This window comes from Pseudopodoces humilis, chromosome 2 (genome assembly GCF_049639895.1).
Source record: "Pseudopodoces humilis isolate 2021_Gansu_Grassland_sample_001 chromosome 2, ASM4963989v1, whole genome shotgun sequence".
Lineage (NCBI taxonomy): Eukaryota > Metazoa > Chordata > Aves > Passeriformes > Paridae > Pseudopodoces > Pseudopodoces humilis.
Genome location: NC_142201.1, coordinates 85,933,243 through 85,956,539, shown reverse-complemented (window position 1 = coordinate 85,956,539; position 23,297 = coordinate 85,933,243). Strand labels below are relative to the sequence as shown.

The window sequence follows — 23,297 nt, the reverse complement described above, 5'->3', positions numbered from 1 at the left end:
AGTTCAACATACTACAATTCCAACAGCTCAAGGAACAGTAATAAAAATGATACAAGGCTACATTTTGCATGAAGAGAGCTATGAAGGTAAGTGGCAGTTGGCAGAATAAATTTTTACTGATAATCATAAGACCCAGCTGAAGTATCCCAAATGGTTTGAGATCAAATATCTTACTGTTACCATGACGAGTATTTTTCCTGTACTTGTAGAATGACTTCCTCTCAGATGTCTTAAAACCAAACACACATTTGTATGGCCAAAAATCTACATTCCTGAATTCCCCAGCTGTGCAATTCTTCTCTTTCCACAAACTGCTAACCATGTTTGATCAGCAGAGGCACCTGCCTTACCACTTAGCTGCTTAGTGAAATATAAAAGAAAAAAAATTGCTGTTCCTGTGTCACTGGAGTTATATAAATCCTAATGCAGACATTTTTCTTTCCTCCTTGCTTTATACTGTCTTAAAACCAGAATGCATGAATCCAGAAGAATTCTTACTCTGAAATATGTGTGCATGCTGGGCAATGTGCAGTTGTTGCACAATCTTCAGCAGAGCAGTGATACCACAGTAGCTCTTTGTTAGCAAATTCTCTGTGTAAACAAACCCCGGGCACCTCACAGACTGAAATTACAAATTTTGAAAGTGTGAACTTCATGCACATGGGAACTCTGTTCTAGAAGGCTTCAGAGTGTGGTAATTCTGTCAAAGAAAGTAATATTTTGCTACTTGCAAAACAACAAAAATACCATCTAGCATTTTGATATTCTTCGTCTATATCTATTATCTATCAATAGTTTACCCTGCTGGTATTTGCCTACAATTGCCTCCTGCTCTCAAGTTGTACTTTCAAGTTGGCTTTTAAGTGAGTGATAGTGTACTTTGCCTTATACTGCTGTACTAAGTTAGAAGGAGGGGATTCTGGAATTTGGAAGTGGTCTGTAGCTTGCAGCCGTGAGAAGCCAGAAGTCTTGGCAAGCAACCCAAGCAGACAGGAGAGCATTGGATGATGTCTAGTAAATAGGAATTTTGGCCTCTGACATCATCTGTGAAGTAGCCTTACCTCACGCCTATTAAGCAAATAATTTTCAGAAGAGCTGCCTGAATCACATGTGAGATTTGGGGAGTAGGACCCAGATGTTTGCAGAACGAAATTAACAACCTGTCTATTGTTCAGGTGAGAGAATTAAGATAGGTATGCCAGCACTGCCACATGCTGAAGGGGTAGAAGAATACAGGTTGAATGGGAACATTGTGGTAGGATGGGTGTTTGGGAATGAACAGTGGCTGTATCCCATATTTGTGAAGCTGGGAGTGCAACACAGGTTATTGAGGAACACACATGTTCTTCCCCTGGTGCGCAGTGTGTGTTGTGTCTAGAGATTCTGAAAGCTGGGTGAAGGAGAAATTCACACAGGAAAATGTGAAATATACAGCCGACACAATATAGTGAATGAAAAGGGTGTGGTACCGAGGAAACAGAGTAGGTGTGCCACAGAAACTGATCAACAAGGTGTGTCCGTTGATAAAGGGGATGTGTCATATTTGTTTGTTGCCAGTAGTTATTATTTTAGAGAAGTGACAGCATGGTGAAATCAGAAAGTACTTTACACTTGATTAGCATAAGAGATCTGATAGCCAAGATGCCTTGGCAGGAACAAACAGAGCTTTGAGGATGGCAAGAAGATTGAATCAGGCCTGGCAACAGAGAAAAGATTGAATCAATGTTGAAATATGCATACGTTTGTTTATATGTTTATATGATGTTTAACCCAATCATTGTAGCCTTCCTAGAATGGTATATAAACTTACGTAGCCCACAGTAAAATCGGATTCTGATCACCGAGTCAGTTGTCCCCGTTTCCCTTCATCGCTCATAATTGGTGCTCACCGTGTGAGGAAAAGGACTGACCTAAGTGGTGGCAGTCGGCGTGGCCCCAGAACTGATCGTGGCGGTGAGAGAACCGCGTCTGGGTCCACAATCACCTCATCAGCTGCGCCGTGACAGGTGAGCCGGGGGAATGAAACTATGGGACGGAATGTGTCCGAAGAGAGAGATGTTAATGAACCCATTCTCGCCCCCTTAAGAAAGCATGGCTCCCCCATTCTAAAGCATGACTTTAAGTCACGTTTACCATGGGTGTCACGAATGTTTCCCGATGCCACTCCCTCTTCTGCTTTTACCCTCTGCTTCTGGGACAAGGTCGGCGTAAAGCTCTACGACCTGGACACGAGCCAGAGCTGCGAATGCTCCCTGCTTGGAGGGTGGTCATGGACACGATTAATAGGGAGAGGAGTGGTGAGGCTGCTTGCGAGGCTACCTCTGAGACGGCCCTGGCAACCGTGCTGGACCAAAAGCTGCCCAGATCCCTCTCCCCATCCCAGATCTTCACGCCCTCCCCAGTGAGCACCAGGGATAGAGCCCGATCACCCTTCCAGCCTCACTGCTATATCGCCAGCAATCTCAGAGCTGCCGGATGGGATGGGACGCTTATGCAGTGGACACTGACTCTGGCAGTGAAGAGGAACTGGATCCTTTTGACACCGGTACCAAAAAAGACCTGGACTTACTCCTTTTGCACATGCATAATAATTGGCTCCGGATAAAAATGAAAGCCCTTAAGGACAGAGACTTTGATACCACAGCAGAAATTTTTGTGCTTGGCCTGAGGTGGGGGAAACCCACAACTGGAGCCCTTAGGCCACTCAGGAATTAAGGTTAATCTCTGTTGCTCCAAGTTCCACCAGAATGGCCAGCCTTTACAGGGAGACTCATCTCGGAGCACAGGACAGCGATGTGTGCAGACACAAATCCCACAGCCGATGCAGCAGCAGATGCAGCAACCAGGAGCAGCTGCCAGCTTCCAACCAGCCCAGCCTCCCCACACCGGGCTGTGTCTGACCTATGTGCAGCCACCCCAGAGAGCGCCGGACTGGACATATCAACCTGTAACACAGTAACATTAACTGATTGCTCAGTGTTTTGTCTCTCTACAGGAATTTCTGGACCTTTGAAACCTGGTTACCATGCTTTGGTTGTAGGTAGGTCTTCTACCTCGATATCCAGATTATTTGTGTTGCTAGGAATCATTGAGTCTGACTCAGTGGGGGAAATAAAGATCATGGCTTGGACCCCCCAGCTGCCCTGTGTGGTCCTGGCTGGGAGCAATGTAGCCCAACTCATACTTTTTGTAGAAGCACCCCTATCTGAAACCCCTGAGAGCTGAACAGAGGGGAGAGGGGTTTGGCTCCACTGGGGTAGATCCCACAGATTTTTTGGACACAGCCTATTACATCTTCTCACATGCCAATGCAAAGTGACTCTGACAAGACTCATTGATACTCCATGGAGCCGATGTGACTGTTATCTCAAAAAGCCAATAGTCCAGTAATAGTCCAGGGAAGTGTTGAGGGAATCTGAAAATAGACATATTTGCAAAGTAGAGTGCAAACAAAACAACTTAGTGCCTTATATTTGGCCAGTCCCTGGACAAGCTTGGGAAAAAAACAAAAAAAGAATGTGCTGAAAGATATGCTTGAAAACTAAAATCCAAAAAGAAGTTTTTGCCACAACATAGTTAAGAAACAAGCATGGAATTAAATGAACGGTATGCTTATGCTTATTAACATTGCTTGCTTTTACTGACACATATTAGCCTCTTAACCAACCCAAAACAAATGCTTAGATAACTCTAGCTAATGTAACAAAACAAGATACCCTATGCTTAGCTACTGCCTCCCAAGAAAATCCATCTTCAACCTGTTTAATAACTCAGAATCTATCCATAAAGGCATATAGCAACTGAAAAATAGTGTGTTTAAACTAAGAATAGAATCTGAATCTTAGCTAGATAACCTGGTTAATGGCTGGGGTTTAACACCCCAGCTAAAAGATTTGTTTAGAATAGGTATGCATGTATTGATTTTGATAATACTTGCATTAATTTTGATGCCTTGTTTACTTCAGTGTATCCAGAGATTAATTAATAAAGCCATCAAGGGAATATTTTTGGTAGAAAAAGAAGGGGGAGATATGGTGAAATCAGAAAGTACTTTACACTTGATTAGCATAAGAGATCTGATAGCCAAGATGCCTTGGCAGGAACAAACAGAGCTTTGAGGATGGCAAGAAGATTGAATCAGGCCTGGCAACAGAGAAAAGATTGAATCAATGTTGAAATATGCATACGTTTGTTTATATGTTTATATGATGCTTAACCCAATCATTGTAGCCTTCCTAGAATGGTATATAAGCTTATGTAGCCCACAGTAAAATCGGATTCTGATCACCGAGTCAGTTGTCCCCATCTCTCTTATCGCCGACAGCAGTGAGGGATGGTGCAGCCCTGGCTGCAAGCTGGGTGTGTCAGGTACATGGTGCTGTATGATGAGTGGCCTGTGGGACATAGGCTTAAACTGCGAGGTTTAGGCTGGACATTAGGAAGAATTTTTTCCCTGGAAGTGTGATTAGGTACTGGAAAGATCTGCCCAGGCAGGTGGTGGAGTCACTGTTCCTAGAGGTGTTTAGGGAAAGATTGGATGTGGCACTCAGTGCCATGGTCTATTGCCATGGTGGTGTTCGGTCACAAGTTGGACCTGATGATCTCAGAGGTCTTTTCCAACAAAATTGGTTCTGTGGTTGTGTCACATTTTTACCTGTCACATGAAGTACGAGGGTTCTGGCTTTGCACACCACATGCCAACAGCAGCAGCAACAGTGACAAGCACAAGTGGCGTATGTTTTGCTGCACTGCCAGACGGCACAGCTGGATGGGCTGTACTGGGGCCGGTCACCTGTGGCAGTGACCTGGCATCTGCACCCTGGAGTGGGCAGTCAGGGGTGGAAGGTGTGGCTGCAGGAGAAGCTGGGCACGGCAGGACCTGGGCTGGGGTCAGCCACGGCAGTAGGGGCTGGACTGAAGCCCCGTCTGGGGCAGGGGAGAAGGGTAGGAGTGGGTGTGAGGAAGAGCATGAGGAACAGCTTTGTCAGCAGGTCGTGGGATGTGATCCTGCCCCTCTACTTGGACTTAGTGAGGCTGCATCTGGAGTGCAGTGTGCAGTCTGGGTTCCTCAGTAAGGAGCAATGTGAAGCTCCTGGAGCAGGTCTGGGGGGGCGTGAAGAGGATGACTGGAGAACTAGTGCAGCTCTCTTGCAAGGAAGGGCTGAGTGAGTGGGGTCTACTCAGCCTCGAGAAGAGGGGGGCACCTTAGCAGTATCTATAAGCAGTTAAAGGGGGGATACCAAGAGGACGGAGCCAGGCTCTGCTTGATGGTGCTGACTATTAGGACATGAGGCAAGGGGCAGAAACTGGTGCTCTGGAAGTTCCACCTGAATATGAGTAAGAACTTTGCTGTGTAGGTGATTGCGTGCTGGAAGAGATTGCACAGAAAGGTTGTACAGTGTCCCTTACTGGAGATATTTGAGAACTGTTTGGACGCAATTCTGTGCCACGAGCTCTGGGATGGCCGGCTGGAGCAGGCAGGTTGGCCCAGATGACCACTGTGGTCCCCTCCAACCTGACCCATTCTGTGGGAGGCCTTTAGACAGCAGCGGTCTCAGCCCGCGGGTGGTGCCGCCGCTCACGGGCAGCAGCTCGGTTCGGTCCGGTCCGGTTCGGCTCAGTGCGGTCCGAGGCATCCCGGCGCCGCCGCCCTCGCGCCCGCCCCGCGCGTGCCAGGCCCGGCCCGGCCGTTACGGCAGCGCCGCCGCTTCGCTGTGAGGCGGCGGCAGCGAGCGCGGGGGGCGGCGGCGGGCGGGGGGCTCGGTGCAGGGAACAGCCGCGGCCTCCTCGCCTCAGCCGCGGGGAGGAGGGACACCGAGCAGGGGGGAAGGCGGGGTGGTGGGGGGGGGGAACGAGCAGAGCGTCGCGTCGCTCGCTTCCCTCTAGGACCGCGCCGCCGGCGGGGAGGAAGGGGCGCGTCTCCCCGGAGCCTTCGTCGCCCCGCGCCCTCTCTTCCCAGGCCCGGTGCCGGAGGGGGTGGGGGTGGGCGCCCCGCGGGTCCCCTCAGGCTCGGCGGTGCCCGGGGCGGGTGAGATGTCGGGCTGAGCGGGCGCGAGCCCGCGGGGGTGGGGTCCGCCGTGCCCGGGGAGGGGGCGGGCGGGGGGGTGGTTGGGACCGTCCCCTCACGGCCGTCCCGCCCCGCCGCGCTGCGCCCATGGTGATTGTGCTGCATCCCCCGCGCGCGGAGCGGGGCGAGTTGCCCGCGCCTCCCCGCCGCGCCCGCCGGGGCGCCCAGGTGGGTGGCGGAGGGGGAGCGGCGGCGGCGGCCGCAAGGCTGTGCGAGGGGAGAGGGGCGGGAGGGGCGGGGGGGCCGCGCCCCCGGCCCGGGACCCGCGTTCCGGCGGGCGGGTCGGTAGCGCTGCCAACGCGGGGTGGGGGCCGCCGCCCCGCGGGCTCGCTCGGCGGCCGCGTCCCCGCACGGGTCCGTGGGGATCGGCGGTGGCTGTGGGGGCTGATCTTCACGTGATGGAGCCAGGGGTGTGTGTGGCTGGCGTTGGGTCTGGCAGCAAGATCTTCCCAACTAGGTTTCCTCTCCCCTTTTGTTTTCCGGTGTTTAAAAAAGAGCTGGTGGCACATCGGTGACTTTACTGCCTGGGATCTTACCAGGGGCTCCGTTTCCCAAGCGTGCCACTGTTAATCTTGGATTGATTCCATCATTTAAGCAAGCATCCTCCAGACATGTTATTTTGATTTGTTCTTTTTTTCTTTTTTTTATCACCGTTTATAAACCGCTGTTTATTTTCTGTGGCAGAGTGGGTTCTAATGCATGGGAACACAGGCTCCTAATGCATAGGAACACACGCTTCTGAAGTGAAATGTACTTTCCTCTAGTGTCATCTGAATCCTAAAGGTTATTCTGGGGGAGAGGATTAAAGGTTTTAAGGCTCACAAATAAATATAAATAGTTTTTGTAGGTTTAGAAACTTAATTTCCTCATATGTTCCCGTGTAGATATGGATTTATCTATCCATTGAACGTGCATTCCTAAGTAAAAGAACAAACTGCTTAGCCTTGTGGGTTTTTTCCCCTTAAAATTGGTTTCTGTGATAGTATATTTGTGTAAAATACTTAAAGTTGTGCATTTCCCCTAATTATGTTAATGTCATCATTTTATTTTTGACTTTGCTTACTGTTTTGAATAGTCCGTTTTCTTCCTTTGGGATTTAGTTTATTTCATACCTTTGTATGTTTATGTCTAATAGGGATGCTTCTTTTTTCTTTTTCCTCCCTAGGTGTTGGTGACTTCAGTCATTTAGGGGTTTAGTTCTGAGGAAGTAGAGACACAAGGATTGAGTTTCTTTTACATAGAAAGCTACAGCTCTTCACCAGTACTCTTTTTACTCCTTCCCATCCTTCCCTGCTCCGTAGGGGAAAACAATTTGGGAATTATTTTAAACATTCATTTACTCCCCCTTCCCTCCCTCAGAAATATACCCTGGTCCCAGAGGCATCCGATAGACAGTGCCTGGCAGGTCCTTGCTCTGGGAGCTTCAGTAGTACCCTTCCCTCCTTTGGGGTGTAGTGCAGGGAGGCATCCAGAAGACTTCTGTGCCAGCCTTTCTGGTTAGTAGAGGATCCAGGAAAAGGGGTACCTAGCAAGACACGTGACCTCCTTAAGGGAGCCAGAACTGAAGCAGCACTTGGCACGCTGAAGGAAACACCCATCTTTAGTGTCTTTTTCGTCTTCCACTCCTTCCTCACCAAATTTCTGGTAAGTCTCTTCAGCCCATTCATTCACGCAGTGCATGTTTCCCTTCCCCCACTCCAGGCGCTGGGAGAGGCATGCACAGAGACTGTAGGGTGGGGGAAGGGAGGAGGGAAAACTGGCTGTGTACACGCGGATCGGGGAGGAGAGGGGGTATTGTACCACACTGCGGGGGAACCTGGCGCAGGTGGAAAAGCAGCTGATGTGGGAGGAAATGGTGTGTTTTATTTGCACACGGGCGTGCGTGCGCACATAGGGACAGTGGAGGGGCGTGAAAAAGCTGAGAGCCTGTTGTTGGAAAAAATACCAAGACTGAAGTAGAAGGATGGCTGATGCTGACCAGTATTGGGCTCATGTTGCGGGGAGGAAAGAGGATGGATTATTCGGTGGTAATCGGAAAGTGGGGTGTGTGAATGAGGAATCTTGCCTCCTACTTGCAAGCATGAACACAGAGGAGGAAAGATGGGGGGTGTGGATGTCCGCCTTTCAGAGGCTGCTGTGCCTGGGAGGATTGCTGCTAGCATCTTGAACATCACTCAGTGCAAAGGTGGAGACAGGGAGATGAAAGCCATCATGGGGAGTGCAGTTGCCCGTCTGCAGGAGTGGGAATGAATGGGAACAATTAATATATTCCCATATTCTTTGGCTGTTGCAGTCTACAAATCTCAAAGGGAAAAGGAGGTGAATAGTGTGATGTGCTTTCAAAGAGGTGTGCTTGGGGTTCACCTGCCTGCAGAGACTTTCAATTCTCCGATGCATGTGTAGAGGGTGGATGATAATGCAGCAGCAGTGGACAGATTGTGCTGCAGCTTTTCAATATATTATATAAAATGCATTTAAATAAATATTTTAATTTTTCAGATTCTTCAGCTTTTAAAAATGTGTTCTTTCCAAAGATTCTCAAACAGTTATGTGACAATCTTAGGAAAACTAGTTTCTGGTACGTAAAAGAGGAATTTTTCTTGATGTTGGCCTTAAGCATCACCATGAAGCAGCATTGTCAGGAGCGAATTGACTTATCTTGGATTTATTTTTCTAAAGATGTCAGTTCTTTTCTCTATCACCATGTGATACATTCATCATCCATACATATTTCCTTAGTATTTTCTTTAGATGATCATCATGCTGGTATCTTTGTGTGGAAAAAAAAAATCACTTGTGCATTATGCTCGAAACAGCTGTGAACTGTTTGCGGACCTGCTCTCCCTATGACATAGAAAGTCCTATTTCTGGGGTGTTTCAAATACTGCTCTCATTAAGATGAGACAGAGACCTCCATGACAGTGTATGATGGATTACATGATGGGTCATGTGCTGGACAACTGTTCATTAGCTGTTTAACTGGTCTGCTCTCTAAGATTGACTTTATAATTCAGATTTGCCTTGAGGTGTCTCCGGAAGGAGATAACTTGCAAGCAACTGCCAACCATTCTTAGGTCTTCACTGTCCTGAAATGCATCCTTCCAGGCGTTCTAGAAATTGTTGTAATGGTAGAGATGATTAGTTTATTGAAAATGGGTTCTTAGTTTCAAGCCTAAGCTAATTTATGATGAAAAGGAAGTCAAAATACCTTTTCCAGCTTGAGTAGCACTGCTCTGAGAATGAGTATTAAGGGATAAGCATTAACGGTGTTGTTAATGTTACTCGTAGTGAGGCGAGTGCTTGGAGCAGTGTTTTTCCTAGTTCTCCATTTCCCATGGTGGTTGTGACTGTCAGTCTCTTGCTTGTTCCTTCTCATTTCCCTGGGATTTTTATTGTCAGTATCTCAGCTGTAGGGATTAAACATGCCTAGAGGTATGCTAAAACTAAGGTTAGGTTTTACCTCTCTGTTAACCACTGAAATCTGTGGAGTTCGTGTTGCCTGCACAGTGCTGTAACTGAGAGTGTGAGCCAAGATCTAAAAATGGGGTGATTCTGGGAGGGGCTGCTGGTAATAATTGTTCCACTAACTTGTTTCCCAGATCCCGCTGTAGGCAGTGGGAGTGTGCTGCAACATCAGATCACAGGTTGAACAGGTGAAATGGCTAAATCACGCTGATCCTTGATTCTATAAACATCTGGGATTCCATTCATCATTCCCATAGGAAGACACAACCTAGATTTTTTTAATTTACAAAAGCAGTGAGTAGTTGCATCCTGAACGAAAAGAATACTGAACTTTTTTTTTTTTTTGCATACTAGATACCTTTCATCTTTCACATGTATCAATAATATATAAATCTGGTTTCTTGTTTCATCTTAAGAGAAATACATCATTGTGAAAAGCATAAAGAAACTAGTCTATTTTTCTCCTACTTCTGGGTGTTGAAGACAGAAGAATGAGTAAATGAGCCATGGAGACCAATTCCTGGAGGGAGAGGGCGGTCTCTAATCTTCTCTGTGAAGAGAACAGCCCCTTGAAGGCAAAAAGAGTGGTCTTCAGAGAAGATTTCCAGATCTCTCTAGACAGCTGTTCTGATTGGCTGAATTCCCTGTTATTTCAATAAAACATATTCATATATGATGTAAAGTCAGAAAGGAGCACAGTGAGTGCTTTTGTTAGAACAGCTGCTAGAGGTGTTCTGCAGATTGAAGGAATGTGGGAGGAAATAGGTTTGTATGTGCTGGGGAGGGAAGGAAGCTGCTGTGTGATTGCTGGAGTAAAGCCTGGTTTAAGCAGTGTAAGGGTGCCACAGCTGAGAGTTGAGGTGAGCTTTCATTCCCTCTGTAAATTGCAAGGAATCTGTTCATGCAGTGTGTTCCTGAAGCAATTGTGGCAGTGCCTGCTTGGCTGATGTGACACACAGTTCGATTTTTATCACAGACCTTTTACTTTGATGCCATCCTTTTTCCCCTCTCCCAGTCTGTTACATGCAGTTAAGTTTATGATTACTTTTTGCCTTTGAATTACCTAAATCCTTGAAGTAGTTATTGAAAGATTGTACTTATTTTGACTGTAGTATCTTTGAGTGAAAAGTGCACTTGAAGTGGCCATCTTGAAGTTATTTAAACATCTGCTCTTCCCCTTATATATACCATAGTTACTTTGCAATAGATGCTCTCATGGATTAGGAAGTATTCTCTGCACACCCAGCATTGTCTGAGGCTGTGTCTTTTAGATTGAAATGGGTGGAGTTGGTTTTCAGGGAAGAATTCTGGCAATAATATCCAACTTCAGAGCTTAATGCTTTTGTGCATCTGACTGTGAGGCCAGCTTTCCTCCTACAAACCATTTTCTTGAGAATGTGGGAGGGATTTTTAAGATGTTTGGGTTAATAGGGTAAATTGCAAGTTTTGTTATGTGAGATTTCTTACACAATCAGATAGATTATAAGGTGAGGCTGAAATGGATGAATATATTCTGTTTTTAGGAGCAGAATGTTAGTGTGAAAAAGGAATTCTTTTGGATAGGGAAAAAAAATACAGTATTGGGTTGGAGGTGAAGGATCCATGAGTTAGGATTACTAGTTTTGGTCTCTGCTGCTGGCTTGTGGCTTGTTCTAAAGTGAGCTTCTCAGTCTTTACTTGCAGATGTGAGATTATTACTTGCCTTTCTTATGATAAAATGGTAGTTTTCGTATGTACATTTATAAAACCATTAAGATTTTGAGCAAATGAGATGTAGTATTAGGATAGAGATTAATAGCCATACCCAAGGTATTTTTATACACCTGCTGGTTTAATATCCTCATTGATATATGTGGATGGCCCTTCTTGACAAAGTTGTAACTTCTTTCAAAAGTAGAAGATGAAGGAGAAGGATGTACCTTTTTTTTTTTTTTTTCGATCCTTTGCTGCTTTTTAAGAAATTAAGTGCTGAAGTGGCAATCAGGGAGAGGTGATGGTGTGTTTAAGGAGGTGGACGTGGGGCCACGTAGAGAAGAGGTTTGAGAAAAATTGAAGCAGTTTGGCAAAGAAAGCAAAAATGGGGAGAAAATACTTGGTTCTTGTATCAGCGTTAGACCAGTACTGAGGGGGAAAAACCCTCAAACCACAAAAACCCAAACTAAAACCCCAAGCAGGCAGAAAATAGGTGATGGTTTCTAATTTATGTTTGTTTGTTTGTTTTTTTAACTCGGAGGAAGCGTGTGCGGTGTGTTTTTGCGTGCCCTCGGCGTTCTCCCGCTGTTGCGTGGGATGCGCCCGTCCGGGCCGGGGGCAGGGGCGGCAGGGGGCGCTGCTCGGCCTCGCCAGCCCCGCCGCAAATGGCAGCGCTGCGGGGCAGTGCCCGGGGCCGCCGCGCTCGGCCTGCCAAACACGCTCTGTCCCGCTGCCCAGCCCAGGCTGTTGTTGCAGGAAGTGCCCTGTAAACTGCCGCGTCCAGACATCCATTGTTGAGGGAGACACAAGTGGGGCACGACCTGGTAGATGTCAGCCATTGCTAGCCCAAGCTTCATCTTGCCCTCTTCGCTTCGAGCTGCTTTGAAGAACAAAGAGGTTCTTTGAGAGATCAAAAGATACTCCTTATATTATAACCTCCCACACCCATTTTTCTGCAGGGAGCAAACACTCTTTTTCCTGCTTTACGTTGAACATCTTGAATGCATTCAAGGACTGGTCTGGATCTGTGATCGTCTTTCCCTAGCTTCTGCCTTTGTCCAGTCTTACAGCATGAAGAACTGTAGTCTTTGGCTTTATTGTTGAACCTCATTTACCAAATCAATGGGAAAAAAAAAAAGTCACAGTCTTTGCACAGTCTTTGTTACTATGGTTCTCAGTACCAGGAATAAATATGTCCACTTAATTTTTTTTTTTTATTAAGTAAAAGCTGTTCTAGTAAAAAAAAATAGTTTTTTAATGCTAAGAAAGTCTAGCTCGTTCATATGGTTGTAACTAAACAATCCTTTTGTCCCAAGACCTGCTGCAGAAACTAAAAATCTTTGTAACATGAAGTGATTAAAATTATATACTAAAGGTATTTTTGAATTTAAATTGTCTGCTGGCAGCAGTCATTAGGACTAAGAGGCAAAACTCCTTTTCCTGTCTCAGAGTTCAGTTCTGCTAGGAACTCATGTCAGTTACATTGGTGAAAGTGATGATTTTTGCATCTTTATTTTAATAGGAAAGTTTAAAGGTGACACAGAAAACTGTTCTGGTTTTTTCTAGAATTCATGTTCCCTACACCATGCTTGTCTTTCTTGAGCATAAAGGAGTAGTCTATTAATGTACCTGTGACTGGTTTACAGCTTTTAAAACATTTCAGTGAAAATATATTCAGTCAAAAATAGCCCCAGTCCTCTGTATTCAAAGCAGAAGGAGCAGTACTTCGCTATTATCAGTTCTAACCCTACTGAAATTCTTAAATTTGAACTGTTTTATCTTCTTGGTCCTGAATTCATTAGTGCTGTTTATGTATAAAGATGATTTAAAAAAATTGATTTGAAGCAAGAAAGGGCTACCACTGAAATTCTGGCCTTGATTTTGCTTTATTTTACATGCGTTAATGTTCTGTATTTCGTTGGTGCTCCTTGTTCCATTGGTTTTTCCATTATTATGTGTTCTGGATACTTCCTAATATATTTCTAAGTGTATCTCACAGCAGATGTGAAATATTTGTGAGAGCAAAACTGTAGTTACTTGGAAGACTTTGTGGTAATGAATTTCTGTTCTTCTGGTCTGCATTTTTAACATAAAGAGTTTGTCACCCTTATCCATATGTGGTGAAAAGAGACAATCAAGTCTGTCACTGGGTATTTTAGCAGTACCTAGGAGAAGGGTGGAGTTATTTCAGTTGAAGAATTAACCTGATCATGAAGTTGAAATTCTGGCCTTCAGACACGGCCATTCAAATTGTTTTCATTTCTTTGTATGCTTTTTAGTACTGTAATGAAAGAGGAATGCTACTGCCAGTACCAGTAGTTGCATCTTTGTGTACTTCTTGAGGAGAAAGCTGGGATGAGGACCAAGACCTAATTTCTAGCATTTAACATTCCATAGAATGTAAATGGATTTGTTTCTGTTGGTACTTTTGGTTGCAGAGTAGGTGTAGACATTATTTTGCTTCTTGGAGTTTGGAAGTTGCAGTCTGTTGAAATGGACTGACTTGTGCAGAGGAAGTGGGACTTAGTACAGCGGGGATCATGAAGATAAGAGCCTATGTACTCTAACAGAGTCTCATCTTCTCCACTGTCTAGCAGTTCTGTTGGAAGAAGACCTTGGAGGTTGCAAGACAAGTCCAAGATGTGCAGTTCAGTTGCTCCCAGGCTGTGGTTCTTAACAGACCGTCGCATCAGAGAAGATTACCCTCAGCAGGAGATCCTGAGAGCACTTAAGGCCAAGTGCTGTGAAGAGGAGCTGGATTTCCGGGCCTTGGTGATGGATGAAGTGGTGCTGACCATTGAGGATGGAAATCTTGGTGAGAATGAGCTAAGGCTGGGAGTGTGCTGAAGGGGTGCTTGGGAAAAGATTGTAAAATGGAGCATACTATTTAATAATGAATTCCATGTATGCCAGACTACCTACCATTCATCATCTAAATCATGTAGATGTACATAATACCATTTTTTTAGAATTTATTATGTTAATCAAATATAATTGTTCAGTTTGCTAATTTGCATTAGAACCACTTTTGCTGTCCCTCTGCAAAAAAGAGAGGAGGGTTGTTTCATTTTGGTGAGTCCAGGATAAGGACTACAGGACCCCTGAATTAATAAGGAATCACGGAGTTTGATTTTTGCTTCAGTACTTGAACTTTCTGGGTCACGCTTAAGAGTTTCAGAGGGACTTTTTTCTTCTGTTGTTTTCTGGCTCCAAAGTAGAAAACACCAGAAATAATCTGAAAGGAATTTTCAATGAACAGTACAAAGTGTTGGAACTAGAGGTTATGATGTGATGTAACTAAAGCACACTGCTGTACAGATGTGGAGTTAGGTGAATTCCAAAAAAGAACAGTGCTGATAAAGTATGTGCATCAAATAATTTGAGGTATTACTACAATTTACAGTGAATTAAACTAATTTACAGTATTTAAGTCTAAATGGTGAGATTTCTGTTCTGTTTTCCTACTAACTTTTTTTTCCCTGTGGTGATTAAAAAGGAAATGTAAAATGTTAAGTTGCATTAGAAATGTTAAGTAAAAGGATTCTGTAGATAGTAGGCTTATCTGATAGGAAAATACTAATACCACCAATGTCAAGCTGTGTAACTCTTACAATTTTGTTCCAACATCTTTTAATTTGGATTTCCTAAAGCAAGGAGACTGCAGTGTTTTGTTTTTTTTTTACCCATGGCTCTTTCATTCCTCTTCCCCATTTATCAGTCAAAAAAATGTATTGCTGGAGACCCAGGGAAGAATTACATTTCTGAAAGTTGTATTAGGGTAATTCTGTTCAGGAAGAAAATATGAAAGTACCCTCAGCCATGAAGAAGAGGCTGCCATGTATACCTTGTTCCTCTTTGGGAAATCATATGTAGGAAAGGAATCATAAAACTGACTCTGGGGAAGAACTTTGGTCAGAATTTATACCCTATTTTTGCATGAATCAATCAAGTATAAAATTTTTACTACATGGATGGTAAAAACAGTATTTTTTAATCTGGTATTTCTAAACTTCTGTTTACGTATTTTGTCTTTTAATCTGAGGAGTCTTACGATTTTTATCACAGATTGAAATTCTGTGGGATGTCTTCAGATCAAGGTAACTTCTTGTCAGAAAGTCTGAGATCTGAACATGCTTTCCTTTGGACAGTGTGTAATGGGAACACAGCCATCCTGGACTGTAGCTGCAGTCTCTGGGATGCATAATTAGTCCTTCAGCATTTAAGTACTGTTTTTATTTCTTGGTGATTTTTTCTTTTCTGTCTTCTGTCTCTTTTTTGGGGAATTAAATAGGGCAAGTGTAAATTTTGGACCCTTCTGCTCTTTTCTGTCTAATGTCTCCTAGCACTATGTCTATTGCAAGGGAAAAGATAAAAGTAATACAAGTTGGAAAACTAATATTGAAGAAGGTGTAGTACAAGAACAAGAAAAATTAAGAAAATTACTGGAAAAAAATGCAAGAAAAGGGAAATTATTCTCATACAAAGTGTTCGTTCAATATGATGTAAACAACATCATTTGAAAAGGAGTGAGATAAAAGTGCTGGAAGATTGTGGATAGAAATTTTGTTATAAGTAGTCTGGTGTGTCTAATTGTGTTTTTTTTTTTTCTTTCTGAGGGGTTGGAATTGTCTTGTATAAAACAATTCTTTCTCTTGGAGAGCAGTGAAAAATCTTCCCTCTTAATTTTCCAGTTGTGTTTTTTGTAGAGCTTTTGAACATGATTTGATAAAGATTTCTGCTGGAGGACACATGCAAAAGCTTTGTATTTCATTTTCCTTTTTAAAAACCTCAGCTGGCCTAGGAAAAGGTGTCCTGGAACAAAATCCAGGAGCTAGCGCATTCTGTACCATTTTCTGTTATCTACTGTGTGAGGGATCCAGGTTGAGTAAAATTTTCTATGACATAGAGGAGTTGATGAAGAGAATGTATCTTCAGTGGATAATAATGTGTGCTTTTGCATCCTTTTCTGTCATTATTTGTCTTGAAAGCTTGGCAATTCAAGGCTCAGACTCTGAAGGTAATGTATGATATTGGAGGAAGTAATAGTTGGGTTTTTTCCCCACATATTCACACTTAGGTTAGAGCTTTTTTTGTCCATTAAAACCATGGCAATTTCTTAAGAAAATTGTTAGAATAATGTTAAATTTACACAGTCAAGCTGGATATTGCTGGATGCTATTTAAAATTTAAAAGCTGTGGTATTTCTGTAGATGATAGAGTCAGTAATCCTTCTTGTGGACTTGCTGACTGTCAGGAACATGGCTGGAGACTTCAGAGACCAAAAATTCAGCATAAGAGCTAAAAAATTATTTACTTCACAGGGGTAGAGTGGAAAAGACACTTCTAAATTTAGGAAAATTGAGCAGATCTGTGGGATACATACATGTGAAAATTGTGTTCCAGAAACCACATGGCTTATACCTTGCAGTAGAGCACAGTGATGCAGGTATTGCTGAAGCCCAGCCCAAGGACAGATGCATAAAGATTTTGTGAGGCTGAGATTTACAAAATTTATGTCTGTCAGAAATGATAACATTTGCCATGGCCAAAGGGAGAGGGGGAGGAGGTGGGGTCCACTCAGTGGACTCAGCAGCAGTCACTCTTTGGGGCGGATCTCTGCTGTACTGCAGGGCTGGATGGGAAGTGTGGCTGGATTCCCAAGGCAAACTAACACTGTAAGCCCAGCAATCCTTGCTGGTTCCTTTTATTTCACAGCTAAAACTCAGGATGACCCAAAATGCCAAGCACCCCACACAGTCACAGTGTGACTGACCACATGATGAACTTGCATGCAGCTCAAGATGCACATTAGATACCTCAACCCAGCATGAATCCAGAAGTGATTGTAAATGCAAGTTAAAAGATGTAGAATTAGTGTTTCTTTTTTAGTCTAGGAGGGAATTCTTAAACTGATTTATGCTTAAACAGTTTTGGAAATAAGTTCAACAAGTATTTTTTGAAATGAACTATGGTTTATGCCTTACTTGAATAGGTGTTTGCTTACCCAAGCCATGCACTCCTTTTTCTTTTCCACGGTGGCAGTAGTACTCTGTAGATTTCCAAGGCAAAAGCTGAGAAAAAATAAGTGGAAAAGTAGAGCTGTATAAATTAATTTTTTCTGCTCCTATGGTGGGCTGAACCTGCTGAGGTGGTTACTGAATCAGACACACACAACATTGTAGCACAGGCATGGGCAAGAGTGCCTGTGTGGAAAAATATGGAGGGTGGTAACTGAGCTGTTTTGATTTAAACTTGTGCTGTGTAGCTGCAGCCTAAGTTTCTTAAGAGTTAAATTCTTGAACCTAAACCAGTCTAGGACAATCTGCTGCTGAATGGAGCAGCCTGTCCCTTTCCAGCATTGCTATTGCTGCTTGCCGTGTAAAGGACTTCATGTTTCTCTTGACTTGCTTTCATGTTGTACCTCAGCTAATTAAAAAAAATAAAGGTTTACCAAATTGTCTGCTACTTTGCAGAATCTGGCATTTGTGTGAGTTGGGTTGGCCAATCCAATGGAAGACTAACTCCACCAAATAATTAACAGTTTTCTGTTGGAATAGATTGCTTTACCAAGCCTTTTTGTGGTCACACAATTCCTATCTCTGGTACACAGGTGAGGAAGAATGGGATTGTTCTTTCAAGGAATGGCTTGTATTTATGTGATTTAGTTATACCTCCAGAAATATTCAGAACAGGAATTTTCTTGTGGTTGGGATGTCTGATAGTGTCAGCTTTAGGATTATTTTGTTTGTGCATGGCATCTGGTATTTACTGCTGTAAGGATTACAAATTGGAATGTCTAGTTTTCTATCTAGTTTGGCAATTCCTATATTCATTTGAAATACATAGCAAGTAATGTAACAAAACTCTGCAGGACATTTTTTAAACGTTTATCTGAAGTCTTAGCAGTGAGTTCTGTCAAAATGTGTACTTTTGAACTATAGGAGGGACTTTGTGGACAAGAGACAAAACATACCCATGGATTGTCTCCTTATTCTGAATATTCTTTCTTCTTCCCTGTGTCTAGGATTGAGTAGTAGCTTTCCCCACAGACTGCATGCCTTACCTGTAGGGCAAAACAGTTCAATAACTATTCCTTGGTAAGAAAATGTTAGGAAAATTTGGATCCTTCCCTCATTAAAATGATATATAATAATATTTTAATTAAATTTTTTTTGCTACCAGAACAGAAGAAAATAGAATTCACGGAGTCAGTAATTTGCCAATACCTTTATTGTAGGTTTTTTGGAAATTCCATATTTTCTGATACTGTCCTGTGAAGGAAAATAGTTTTAAGGAAAGTTGCTTTCATGAACTTTGAACTGTTGAAGATGCTGGAGTGACTGAAGTATAAAACAAAGTATTAACTTTTCCTAAGACTTTCTTGGCTTTTCCTTTGGGAATGTGTGGTCAGCTTAGGTGAGGAATAAAAAGGGCATAATAGTCATGTATTCTAAAACTGTAATTGTGCACAGTCAGCTGGCTTTTCTTAAGTCAGGTGGGTAGCATCCGGAAACAGATCTCTTAATTTTTATTTTTTCTCTCACTTTATTTTTTCTGCAGAGGAAGTACTTAGAAGATAGATTATTTTAATTTGGTTGGTGTGCTGTTTTAGGTATCTGGGTTTCCAGTGTGGGCCTGAACTTTGCATTAGAAGGCAGTGTCTTGTTTAAGTCTCTCATCTTGAACGATGTGATTTTGTTTCATATGATCTGTCCTTCATTTCTTATTTAATTTGAACTAGTAATGAGTAGTTGTGATCTTTGATTTTTTTTTTTCTCACACTGGATTAGACATAATTTGAAATAAACATTGGAGGAATTGGCATAGTTTAAAGATTTCTGTAAAGTATAGAAAGCTGGGAGAAAAAAAGGTAAGGATGGATAAAAAATTGCTGTGTTTTCATATAATTGTAAGAAAAACACTTTGAATCACCTAGATCCATGGTAAGAGAGAGCTTTTACATATATGAAATGGTTTCCATATCAAAATATCAAAACTCTTAATATTTTTGTAAGTCACATAAAGACTGTCTTCTTTCATACAACAGGGAACATAGTCACCTCCTCTTCCTTCTGGCTGTTTCAGTAGTTCCCTGGCACATGTGAGTCCAACAGGGCACCTTAATGTAAGAGCTTTTCCTGCAACATGCAGCAGTTGATTTGGGAGTCATGGAACAGAGGTAAGCAGCCTTGGCAAGGTGCCTTTTTGAGCACTGCAGAGTTGGCCTGTTTCCTGCTGTTAACTACAGCCAGAGCAGCCCTTACTTCAGCTGCAGAGTTGGGAAATTGGTTTGTGACTCAAGTGAGAGTGGGAGAAGGAACTGCATTGTGTGCAAAGGACTGGAAGGTGGTTAGATGTGGATTTTGTGCTGTGGAAAGTGTTGGGCTCAGAATAATTTGAAACTGTTTCTGATGTTCTTTCACTGTGGAAATTGATCATTTCCAGTCTGATTGCTGTTAAAGCCATAAGCATTACTGTTAGGCAGCTGTGGACTATGTAGAGGAGATTTTGGAATAGTAGCTGTATTTAGAGGTGGGTTAATTCAGTATGTGAGACCCCAGTATTAGATACCCAAGACAAACACATCTCTAATAGAAAAGACTTAACATTTATTATCATATATTAATAACAGTGCCTTTCAACAGCTGCCACATATGTTAAGAAGAATCGGTTTGGTTTTCTTCAGAACTATGACACCAAAGACAACTTTCTTACAATACATATAGAAAGAAAGGATTTGTACTCTGTAACCATCCTGGGTGTTCTTGCAGTTTTCTTCCTTCCTGTCAGGGATTTCTATTCTTATGTGAATGATTGTCATTTTAAACTGATGCTAAAATAACAAAGGCTAACAGTGAATTTGAACTTCTCAAAATTGTTCTGTTACTTCAGTATGTCACCAGTGGTAGATATGAACTCAGTCGAAAGCAGCCTTGTCAAGGTGGAGGGGTAGGAATGTTTCTGCATGGAAATACTTTATTATGTTAATTTCAGAGGGCTGTGTTAAGGTCTGAAGTTTTTCATTTGCATGTGTGCTAGAACAGCCAGCCAGGAAAATCAGACTTGTAGGGCACATCATCTTGAACATACGTGCATGTCATCATATCTGAAAATGCCAGAAAGCATTGCCAGATTTTTAATTGTTGTAAGAATTCTCAGGAGTGGCCATCTGGATGATAAACAATGTAAAAAGGGACAAAAGCAAGATGAAAGAAGTGTTTCCACACATCCTAGTCAGGAAATGAAAATTAGCCTCACATTTCACAAGACAATCTTTAACTGGCTGGGGGTTTCTGTGTCACTTTTCCAACAATCCCTGTTCCAGTGCTGTGTCACCTAAGCAAGTTTTGCTGGCACATTTGTCTGAGCAGTTGTGTTGTGAACTGGGTCTGCATACTGATGTAGTTTCAAACCAGTCTGTTCTTGGTGGCAGGTGTTTTTTTTAGACTTCATCAGTCCTCCGAGTCAGGGAAGAGCATGGCTGCACAAATAGTTCTTCAGCACTCAAATCAGAAGGGCAAACTGTGTGTTGGAGTGGGAGAGATTAGAAGATAGCACAAGTATTGATGTGAAAAACTTAATCTTATGGAACTGATGGCTGTGCTTGCTTTCCCAGATTTGTCATCAGAGAAGTACTATATCACCTGGTGTTTAAGCAGTGACAGTAGCTTTGACTTTGTCCACATTTTCTCAAGTCTGGTGGTTATCCATTTGTGAGTGATGGGCAGTTGATTCTCAGTGACCGTGAATATGGGAGAGACTAGTACTGCTGAACTTTGACCAGTATTGAGATGATCTTCCAGTGTGCAGACCTGTGTTTAGATTGATATGGACTTCTAGGAATACCAGTGTTCATGGACAGATCACGTTTTCTTGCTTTTATAAATGCTTATTTCACGTAAATTGTGGTGAAATACTGGTTTTAAGAATTACAGTTTCCTTTTATATCTACCCTTCACTGCATAGAAAGAGTGGAACAAAGAGCAGAACAACAAAAAATGTCACTACTGAAACAGTCAATTATTTTGTATTTCCTTATATAGTAAATAATTAACATTTACAATGTCACAAAAATCTGTAATGATGTCCTTATAATGTTTGCTCTTTGAATGGTAGAGCTTACGTGATTTCCATCTCTTAAAAGGTCTAGTCCATTTTAGGATTAAAACTGATAAAATACTTTTTTATTTGTCAAAAGTTAAGCAAGTTGAAGCAGAATGTGTTACATATGTTCTGACAACTGGAGCAGAATACCTGACAGCAGAGGTATTCTGCTTAGGTGGTCAGAGAACCCCTGCTCCAATTACACTAATTAATGGTGTTAACTTGTAGGAACCTTTCTTATTATACAGAAAGGGTTTTCTTGCTCTGTACTTCAATATAGGGCAGGTATTGAGCTGGGGTCTGTCTTGCTGTGCTTGTTACTCATCTTGACACATCTGTGAGTAAAGCATGGAAGAACAGATATTGGAAGAGACACAGTAGTGATTTGATCCATTTTGTCAAGGTGTGAAGTAAAAAGACTAGGTATGCCAATGCTCTTGATTTTTCAGCTGAGAAGGAGGTTGGACTGCACTGACACAGTTATTAGGGTAAAAGATTTTGTTCACCATAATAGTTGTAATGTAACACCCATGAAATAATATGCTCAAAATCCATGCTATCAAGGCAGTTTCTGTCTAAAGAATAATTAGATCTTGTAGGGAAACACAGCAGTCAGAAGATCAATAAATATTTCCCTTGAGTTCTAAGAACTTGATTTGAAAGTATCCTCTAGGTGTTGTGTCAGTTGTCTTGTGTTGGTACAATGCTAGGGAGCTTTGACAGGGATGATTTCCTTTTAATTTAAGTTTTTTCAAGGACACAAGAAGTCTTTTGTAAAAAGCTATGTAAGTGTTCTTTTTAGCTGTTAAAAATACACAGCTATGAATTGTTTGACAAGCAATTTAGAAATAGAGCATAGACAGAGCTGTTGGAGCACAATGCGAAGGTGATTCTCATTACAAGTCCCTTTGATATGCTTAACATCACAACACTGGGCATTCCTAGTCCCTGGGAAAGCATAAAGAAGTTTAAGTCAACTCAGTCCCTTTGCTCTCTTCAAAAGTCTTTTGGCTAATCATTCTGATTTTATCCCCTAGGTTGGGCGGAGCCCTGGATACACTCCCCACATGCTGGTTTAGTTACTTTGGGAGGACATTCAGGCATTTGCTGCTCTCCTGGACAAACATTTACACATGCAATTGATTCACTCAGCTGAGAGTCAATCTCCTAACTGTTACAAACCTTTATCTTAAAAGCCACCTTTAGGTCTCTTTTGTCATATAATGGTTTGAGTTGGAAGGGACCTTAAAGATCATCCTGTTTCACCTTCCCTGCTATGGTCAGGGACACCTTCTGTTAGACCAGGCTGCTCAAAGCCCTGTCCAACCTGGCCTTAAACACTTCCAGGGATGGGGCAGCCACAAATTCTCTGGGCAACCTGTGCCAGTGCTTCAGCACCTCATAGTCAAGAATTTCCTCCTACTATCTAAAGTAAACCTATCCTCTTTCAGTTAAAAGCCATCCTCCCTTGTCCTGTCACTACTTGCCTTATAAATACTCACCATCTTTCTTGTAGTCTCAGGTACTAGAAGGCTGCAATTAGGTCGCCTAAAAGTCTTCTCTGGGCTGAACATTCCCAGTTCTCTCAGCCTTTACTTATGGATGGGGTGTTCCACTCCTCTAGTCATCATATGATTAGGTCAACTTTCTTAGCCACAGCTGTGGTCAGTCACTTCTCATATTTTCCCAGAGCTTCACGGGCACATCACATTTGCTTATCTCTTCTGAGCCTTTCCAGGAGTTTACTGATTCATCACATGGAGAAAAGAGCTGTGAGTACATAGAATCTGAAGTTTGTGGCATTTGCATCGGTGTTAGACTTGTTTAGCATCTGTCTTTGCTTGAAGTAGTAAGTACAAGTGTAATTCTTCCCAGGTTCATGTCCTGACCTTAGAGATGGAATATTTTCATCTTTGATGTGCTAGATGTAGGCTTTATGTAACACAGAGTGATGTGATACAGAGAGAGA

The 23,297-nt window shown here is 42.7% G+C and overlaps 1 protein-coding gene across 6 annotated transcripts in view; it reads left to right on the top strand.

Moving 5' to 3' along the window:
* Nucleotides 1-1,850: 1,850 nt before the first annotated feature.
* The window catches only part of RIMKLB (ribosomal modification protein rimK like family member B), a 53,341-nt gene continuing 31,894 nt past the window's right edge, over nucleotides 1,851-23,297 (top strand). For 2 of the 6 annotated variants that reach the window (XR_015771858.1, XM_088051402.1), the window contains exons 1-3: nucleotides 6,107-6,235; nucleotides 7,233-7,711; nucleotides 13,819-14,039. Coding sequence is in view for 1 of the 6 variants with exons in the window: in XM_088051402.1 (XP_087907528.1) it covers nucleotides 13,865-14,039 (175 nt within the window). In the remaining 5 variants the exon portion in view is untranslated. Of the gene's footprint in view, nucleotides 3,041-5,888; nucleotides 6,029-6,106; nucleotides 6,236-7,232; nucleotides 7,712-13,818; nucleotides 14,040-23,297 lie in introns of those variants that run through there. The other 4 variants (XR_015771859.1, XR_015771860.1, XR_015771861.1 and 1 more) reach the window with 4 other exon arrangements.